At 39.8% G+C, this 9,638-nt stretch overlaps 1 protein-coding gene across 1 annotated transcript in view; it reads right to left on the reverse strand.

The window, feature by feature from the left end:
* Positions 1-7,915, reverse strand: part of TTC39A (tetratricopeptide repeat domain 39A) — a 34,479-nt gene extending 26,564 nt beyond the window's left edge. The window contains exons 1-2 of the mRNA XM_010012491.1: positions 7,878-7,915; positions 5,696-5,800 (exon numbers count right to left, since the gene is read on the reverse strand). Of these exons, the coding sequence (XP_010010793.1) occupies positions 5,696-5,800; positions 7,878-7,915 (143 nt within the window). The remainder of the gene's footprint in view (positions 1-5,695; positions 5,801-7,877) is intronic.
* Between the last annotated feature and the right edge of the window lie 1,723 nt (positions 7,916-9,638).

Genomic DNA, 9,638 nt, shown 5'->3' on the forward strand with positions numbered 1-9,638 from the left:
ATGTCTACAGCTCCAGTTTCAATAACTATGCTAAATTGTTCCAATTCCGAGCTGAGGATAGGTATTTAATATACAAAAGCACAGGAACTGACCACATGGTTAACCATTCAGGGACAACAGAATTATGTGGGTTTCGGTTTTTTAATGGAGTATCTAATCAATACTAGAACATGTGACAAAGATCCAGATATTCTTCTTCTAATTTGGGACGTTTACCCAGGACAGGCTAAAGGAGATAAGTAACACAATACTATAACCACGGCCAAAATAGAATCTTCTTCAAACAGCTCTTCCCACCAGAAGCATTCCAGTCCATGTCAAACATTATAGCTTTTTCCTCCTCTCCCCTTCTGCCAACCTTCACCCCAATCCATTCAACTGAAACACTATCCTGTGGGATTTCAGACAGTGCCTCTTTTGCAGAAAGCCAAAAACTTTGGCATTAGTGCAAGAAAAGCAATTAACTCCTACAGGCAGGAAGATGCTGTCTTCCTCTGGCAGGAAGAAGGGCTTATATATTGCACACATTTACAGCCTTCAGAGAGTACCTACGTTTAGTATAATCCTCTGCAAATGACTCAAACTACCTTCAGGTGTAGAGGTCCAACACAGGCAACTCGGGAAAGATGTTGTAGGGCAAGCTCAGATGACTTCCTGCCACAGAAACTCTTTGTAGACGATGCTAATCCACCCCTGACAAACAGCATGACTTAAATAAATACTGCTGAAGAGCAACAATTGCCATTTCAATCGTTTACACTTTTAGAATGGACCAGATAGATCCCCATCTATATAGCAGGAAATATTCAAGGATACTTGCAGTCACACAAGGATATCCTTTCAACATATCTCCACCCTCAGTACACCTATTCTCAGTAAGTGTACTTCAGGTATTTGTTTCTAAAAAGAAGCCAATTCATTTTCTTTTACTATCAAGGAGAAAAATGAGTCAGGACAGCTCTGTCCTGGCCTCCTACATCATGGTTCCTTCAGCAGAATGATAACGTAAGGCAGAAATAAAATGAACGTACTATAAAATGCCAGCCTGATGAAGTGCTCCTGTTCATTTGATTACTCATCAGCCTCAGAGGGTGCAGAGAAACACGCTTCATCTTGTATTTATTAAAACAAAACCCTTCCAAAGGTTCGAATTCAAAGCACTGGGAAGGCACTAAAATAGTTCTTGTTCAGAATGTTAGAAATTTCCTTTCAAAATCACAGCAGATAAATATTAAATTCGCTGCACTAAAAAGAAAATTGGTACTTTTCACATACACATGGTGAAGGAGGATTTCCGTCTCTAGTAATTTGCTTCTGATACCAAATCACCCCCGCCCTAACCAATGGTTTCATCTATTTTGTCTCTAGTATTTAAAGGAGACAATAATTAATGTTTATCATTAGTCAATTGGTATTTATCAACACTCAAATTTACTCTTATTTTTTTCAGGGGCTGGGACTGTATTGTGAGTAGCAATACAAGCAAATATAAAAGAGTTATCTATGCTATTTATACTAACCCTACAATTAAAGTTGCCAGTTACATCCTGGCATACTACCCTGAGTTTTAAGGCCTGCATTTTATAGAGATGGATACAGAATGAAACTTGATAGCTTCTTTTATTCCTTCTTTTGATTCCTCAGCAGCACTTTCCCCAGGACATTGCTGGAGTTAACAAGTCTTTATGACATAAATAAAACTAATATTCTGATTAATGACTTATCCCAGTAGTTGGTATCACATGGCTGAGTAAGAGGATTACAACTAATATCTTTAGGCACTTAGGGAGTTATGCCACATGCCTGCTCTCCAGCTATGGTGCAATCATTATCTTGTAGCACTATCCCTTCTTGAGAGCTGTTGGAGAACGCTTTTATTCCTGCTTAAAAACTAGTACCTAAGTGAGGACAGTGACAGCTCCGCCTGAAGTATGAGAAACAAGTGCTTGATTTGACCTTGGAATTATCCCAGAGACTGGTATTTTTTGTGAAAACACAGTGCCCAAAATCTTTGTGTGGATCCTTTCACAGTAACCCAGCAGGCAGGACAGGTTACAGAAACCCCACGTTCAAATCCATGCCCTGATTAATATCAAGATGCCTCAAACAAGTAAAACAAATCCAACAGCACAGTGTGAGAAAGCTTCTCCGCAGACCAGCCAACAGTCTGTTCAGTGTAACCCAAGAGTTATCAAGAGAAATCAAGGTCCAGATTGAAACTGCATCAGGAGAATGTGATCACACAAGGCCTGAAGGCTTTCCTTTGATCAGAAGTTCCACCCAACATCCAAACAACCTGCTAGACCTACTGCATGGGCTTCCACGGAAACAAAACCCAAAAGAACCCCTGAGCCTCTTGGATTTAAGCCATTCTCCAAAACTTGGAATCTGGTAAGTTCTCCCTGCTAGGAGGTGAAACCAACAACAAGGTCAGGTTTTGGCAGCAATGTATTTATTTACAATGACCATAAAGGTTGTCTTCTTCCAGACTCCAGGCATAAAAAGAGGAAAAAACCCTAGAAATGATGACCACCTTCCTGTTCTTGACATTCTCTACAATAAATAGCTCGCTCAACCTCTCTTCAGAGCTGCGCACCATCTTTATCCAAACACTGTCTAGGGCTTCATTCTACCTTCACATGCTTCCCCTTACACTTTCACTGCTCACAGTTTGACAGTCACACACCGTCTTTGCCAGACCAGTTCTCAGAGAAAGCTCCTCCACCCTCATGTTTGCTTTTGTTCTACAAGGGCACAAGCATTTCACCACACCATGGAAACAGTCATTATAAAAGGCTTCCATTCCTTAGTAAACTCTTTAAACTTCTTAAAGATCAGAATACACAAGATAATATTTAATACTGTAAATTTGGCTTATATTAAAAATTCCATTGATAGTAAATAGGTACCACAGACCTACACTATTCCAGTAAGAGTTTCACAAGTAACTGGCAGAGTAGTAACACTGTTCCTTCAGACCTACCCAAGATACTCCCACATGAAAGCACTGAATTTACCTTTCAAACACAGTCATTCTAGAATCAACATTCCACCAGACAACACCAAATACTTTTTGAAGACTATTTGCAGAATAAAGCTGCCTGGAATGAATCGTTCTCATATTGTTCCTACCATACCACTAGCAGCAATACAGATGTGTCACAGCTCATGCAATGATCACTCTGTGTCACGAATTTATCACTTGGCATGTCAAAGCATGACAAAAATCAGGTGATTATGTCAAGCTTTCCTTCAGGATTAAACATTAAAATACTAAACATTAAAATACTAAACATTTATCTTGGGGAAGCGAAAGGGACATCTCACCAGGATCAACTCTCTGATTTATGATTATCTGTTTGCAATTACATGAGGGCTAAAGCCTAGTCAGCTTTTAATCGATTTACTGTAAATATCACAAGAGTTGAGAAGGAAGATGATATTTTTTCCCCACTCCAGTGACTAGACAGTTCCAGTGCTACTCACTGTCACAGTTAACAGGTTACATATTGAAAATCACTGCCGTGTCTGGTGACTGAATTTAACTCTTAAGAGTTCTTAGACTTAGTGCGATGACTCTATGTGAAAGGTTAATTTAAATCTGTTGCAGAAACCACAAGATAATTGGAACCCACTATTGTACAAGGACTGTTAATGATAATAAAGAAAACTGACTCTGAAAGCTAAAAGGTAGCGGAAGAAACAAGAAAAGTTATGCAACATGAAGCAAAAATACCAGATTAATTTTTTATGAAATTATCTCTCTTCTTTATGATGGATTTGCTTTTCTAACAGGGAAAAAAAAGAGCTTTACCTCAACCCAAGTCTAGACATCATCCTCAGATAGTTATTTCTAAGCTGCTAGGAAAGATCTTCCAATTTTAACTCTCGTGCATTGCCAAATCTGCTCTCAGTTACACATGGTACAAATCAGTTGCAAATAGACTTATTGTGGAAGCCAAATGTGAGTAATTTGGTGAATCTGCAATAATGTAATACAGAGCAGAGTATGTCCTACAACATAAGTGGTAAATCTGCAAAATCTATGATACAAAATTCTTTACAAGCATGTAAAAACTGGAAAGTATTTCTTTAAACAAAGATAGTATGTTTATGGACTGTGAAAACCAATTTCAAATCTCAGCATGCTGAAAGGCAACAGTGAGGAACTGATGACTCCTAAAGAAAATCCTCAGTATTACCACATGTGCCCACTCCACAGCTCTTGTCATTCCCTAACGAGATGGAGCGTGTCCATAATGGATATCATCTGTGGGGAAATTTAGCATCCTGTTTCTGCATTACACTTGCAAAGATCCTAAGTCTATTTTCCTCACTGCCAAAGGCAACAGGAATAACATGAAAAATCAGTTTCAAAATGGTTTTGCACTGCGGAATACAGTCAGGTACAAAACCAGAGGATCAGCTCATGAAATATGTTCCACAGAGCCCTACAAAAGCTGAATAAAAACCATATGCAACAGAAGACAAATGGCTTTACAGAAAAAGAACCCCGCAGCCTCACTAGTTTTTGTAGTGTTTTGAAAACCCCCTTCAATAAAATATCTCCCTATTTTATGCTAAGCACTGAGTAAGCATTTCCAGATGGGCACAGGAGCTTTACCGTCAGAATTTAATGAACACGCAGTTATTCTTCTTACCATGTTTATTATATCTTCTGATGATACATAAACACAAAACAACACTGCTGTGAATAAAACCATACATCTGAGCCTACAGTTTATCACGAATGTCTTTCACAGAGTGTACTTTCACGCTTAAGCTACAGATTCTGGCATCACAGGCTGAGGCTCATACCGCAACAAAGCAGGTATATGTAGTATTTACTATAGTTACTGCAGATGCATATCAAGCACACACTACTGCATTACCTATGAATTTTACTTGTTTCATATTCCAGTGGCCTGGAAAAAGGCATGATATAAATTTGCTGATGGCTCAAAAGTAAATGGAGCAAACCAAGGGGAAAAAAATGTGATTTAACCACAGACTTCACCAAGCCAAGGGCACAGGTAACTTCAGGACAGGGTACGAAAATTCACAGACATTGTAAAGATGCAACAACTTTTTAGAAGCTATTTTATTACCTCACTCAGTGCTTGCAGCTGGGCCACTCATTACATGTTGGGCTGCAATGTAATTAGGAAACAGAGTGCATGACCACAACACCGAATTGCAAATAAGCTCTGAGAAAGCTTCTGCAACTGGTTATTAAAAGACAATAAACCAAGAATTTAAAGTAATGTGTCTGAAATCTGGCAATTCATGGACAGTTGCTCATTTAGACACAAAACTGCAGGTTCTCAAATTCTTCATGGTATGCATAAAAATATGGGTAAAGGAGGGGGAAAGAAAAGAAAGTGTCAAAACATGGTTTTTACTCTTCCAGGAGCAAGAATCCCACATACTGTAACTGCAGCTGAGGAGTTACTTCTTTGGATACCAATTCTGTGCTTTCTGTAGGTACCTTTGATCAACCTATTTACTCACCCAAGTGTAAAGCACTTCGGTCTTCCCCAAAACTTAACATATTAACTTACCACCCCCTTCTGAAACAGAACCATGCAGTCTTATCAACTATTAACAGAGAATTGGCTGTCTAGTCAATTCTCCTCAGAGATGGTGCAGCAAATTAAACTAAATGGAGAAAAACTAGGAAAAGTAATCAACTCACTTTGCTTGTAAAGAAGCCAAAGCATCCGAGAACTTGTTGTTAAGAAACAAATCCAGAGCTGCCATACACTCACGCAATGCCACGTTGAGGTCTGATGGAGGTGACCTGCCAGAAGAAGAAAGTTAGCACATCTACTGGTACATTAATTACTGCTACATTTGAACCCCCTTTCCTCAGTTCTAGCCTTATTCCTGTGTATAACCTGCTATTCCATTTCTGGAGATTGCAAAAGATGAAAGAGACTTCCATTATATTGGTGGGTGGTTTTCCTAAACTATGCTCTTACCCTGTGACACGTGGAAAGCTATTTAAGTTTTGCACTTCCTGAAAACAAGATAAATTGAATGTACTGTAAAAACCTGGACATGCAGAAGTTACCATGTGGGAGCGTGGCAATCTGATGAGCTCAGGTGTCAGGAACACAGAAGCACTGGGTGACAATGCATATCTGAGTGTATGTAAAGCTGACACAGACTACAAGCTGGTGACATTCTGATCATGCTGTCACTTAAAGGATGAGACACTGCCAAACTGCATCAGATTGTTCTATTGACTGCTGCTGGAACACCTGCTTTAGTTCAGCTCACATTCTGCATGGTTTCTGACCGGCAGACCACTACACATGTGCAGGTGGGTTGAAATTCACATTGTGCCTGCTCCGGGGAACATTATCTGTAAGAAATGCTACTGCACTCACACAAAAAAACCCTGCTGCTGCATCTCAAAGTCAGAAGGTTTTTCAGCAGCTTACTCTGGCTGTACTTTTCTCCCTTACAACATCCAGATGTCAGCCTGACCCATCACAAGGGTTCTCAGCTGGTCTTTGGGTTACTGGCAGCAAGATAATACAGACCAGCTGAGCAAGTTTGGCCCAAGTTCATCACCATCAGAACTGCTGGACAAAAAAATTCACAGAAGAAACAATAAAGCCTTGTACTAACAAAGTTAAGGTCACCTGGCCAATGTTAGGACATTGAAACATCTGCACCTATTGATCAAAGAGCTATACTGCATTAATATGTCGTATACAAGTCTGTACAAAGAAAACTCTCCCAACAAAACACAAATCCTCACCATGCTCCTGACTCCAAACAGCAATAACTAATGGGAGCTGTCTTGTGACTTAGAAACTATGTTAGGTCCTTTAAAAACGGCACAGCACAGAGCCTGCTGAAGGGAAAACAGAAAGCAAAGTCCTGCTATCATCTTATGGAAAAGACAGGGGAGCACAGAACAAACAGATAGCATCAGTAATAACCACTGACTGCAGCAGCAGCTCGGGTTTGTTTTTAAGACTAATGATTGCAAAGAAAAAGAGAGCATAATTACAGACATGAAACACAGGATTATAAATATGAGACAAACATTATATGACAAGCTTCACAGTGGCTGTTGTCATCACACTTCAGATACACTGTGAATCCTTCTGCACTCAATGCTTCCTCCAAGTGCTTTGCAAACATTGATTAACCAAGTCTTGGCATCCATCTCATACAATATGCAATATCATGGCCGTGTAACTATTCTGAGCCTTACTTACTATAATAACTAAAACTCTGCCAATTATTGTTTATATGAACTACAATTCTTATCTGCCCTTTCTAAAATCTGTGTCCCTGAAGCAAATAGCATATTTAAGACTATATAAAACATACTTAATCTGGTTTAATATATTTAGACTGGTAATATTTTACCTGTTTTTTCTGTTTGTTTCTTGTCAATGCAGGAGAATCACCCCATTCAATACAAATAAACCTTTTCAAAATATTACTTTGAAATAGAAAGATGACAAAGAAAAAACCACTTGAATCTCAAAGCACAAATAAGATATATTAATTACTTGGCATCTTCTCTGGAATAAAAGTTAACACAGTGCCACCCCCAGCAGCACCAAAATACAAGCTGCACCCTTCCATCCTGCTCCGTGGAATCCTGACTTTTCATGCAGCTCCCAGGTAAAGGGTTTAAGACCTGAACTGAATACACACCTTACAATAAATGCTACAAATCATCATTTGTTGCTGTTAACAACAGGGAAGACATACTTTAAATTAGAGAGTGCTAAGCATTTTAGCAAACTGATTAGTCATGCTTCAGAGGGCTGCAGATTCTCTCCTGCTTTCAACAGCAAGATCAGAACTGCCTCTAAGCCAAACGGAAAACGCTGTGCACTGCTACTTACCTTTCTGCTAAATGCCTTGTGTTTTCTGACATAGTCATTTGTATGATGATGTATGATTTGTCTGATGCCCACTCAGCAGCCAGGCACAAGCACCGAGCAGCAGCAGCACTCGGTGCTACTTACCCAGCCCCGAGTGACAGTCACAGTGTGAGCGGAGGGTAGGGCAGTGCCCACTGCCTGCCACAGCGTACTCTGATTGGCCATTAGGGATGAGATGAGACGAGTTATGAGCATCACTACTTCACTTACAACATACTACAAATGAGCAATTTGGAAGCCAGTCCATGACACATGAAGTTCCTCTATTCACTGGATGCTACTAATGCAAAAGGGGCTGGCAGTTGCCAGCATATCTTTGATCTACAGACCTGTCTGAAATTAGTGGCAGCATCAGCTATCTTTCATTCGGTACAAACTAGGCAGAAGTCAGGTATCCCTGCAATTACACATCTGAAACAATAAAAACTACTGCATGTAGCAATGGACCCCATCAGAAACCTATGAACCAGAACAGAGAGGCAAATGAGGCCAGCTGACCTGCAAGAGAACTGAGGCATTAATTGTTGCAAATGTGAGGAACAGACAGGTCAGAGAGACCAGAAAGTACTTCTTTCCCAGCAATGATTCTCTGCTGAACAGACTTCATTCCACCACCCAAACTGCTGCTTTTTGCTGCCTCTCGTAAGTTTGGGAGGTAGTGAGACTTCACATGTTCTTTGTAAAAGTCTTTCTTTAATGGAATGCAAATTGAGGTGAGTAGGCATAAATAATTTAATTAGTGGAGTGAGCTCATTTAGCTGATTTTGCCCAAAATAAAGTAAGTGTATGCTCCCAGCTGCTTTGCTGGCACATCACCAGTACTGGTCCTATACGTAAGGAGGACAGCTACAAGCAGCTAAAGCTTGTACTGTATTACTACTAAGTAGTAGCTTGTACTATACTACTAATCTTCCTCATTACAACACCTGGACTGTAGAAGTTGATCAGCTATGTCATACTTAGGTAAGTTAGTTTCTCCAAGACTATCTAATGTTAAAAATTACACATGTCCTTTCTCCTATACATGACCTTATTTGTTAGATTACACAAAACAGTGCTAATAATGAAGACATCAACTGCAGAAGGAAGGCCTAAAAACGGTAAACAAGCGGAGGATAATTTCAGGAAGATGCTCTGAAGACATTAACATACCTGATTAAATCTCTTAAATGCTGGTTTTATGACATCCTGTGCAGGAAAAGCCTGTGCTGCATTTGGTATATAAATTATTGTAACTGATCCACAGGCTGCCCCATTAATGACTCCACTACATGCTCATAACAGCACACTCTAACTGGGCCACAGCAGGAGATACAAGATATTACCATTTTCTTTTTCCCCCTGTTGGGAATAACTACTGGTTATAACTTAAAATTAACCAGGGTGCTTCCATGGCAGGATCATAAGCTATTCCAAAAAGATTACTCCTGATTTTCACCAGCTGTTTATACAGTTTCTAACTGATACTGTATTCCTCTAAATGGTCATTAAAGTTCTGTATGGTGAAGGCTCTGGCTGTTTCTGCCAAGTTTTCAGGACTTGAGTTGGCAGCTTTTTATTTGAGTACCACTTCTCTGGAAACTATTACATGCTCAGCCAGCCTTCAGCACACAACCTCTCTTTCCTCATGTGTATCAATGTTTTCTTTAACTAAAGAAAACAAAACTAAAAAGATCTGGAGTATTTCCAAATTTAGGCCAACCCCCCCGCCCACCCCCGCCC

Source organism: Nestor notabilis, unplaced genomic scaffold, assembly GCF_000696875.1.
Source record: "Nestor notabilis isolate BGI_N333 unplaced genomic scaffold, ASM69687v1 scaffold7054, whole genome shotgun sequence".
Classification (NCBI taxonomy): domain Eukaryota; kingdom Metazoa; phylum Chordata; class Aves; order Psittaciformes; family Psittacidae; genus Nestor; species Nestor notabilis.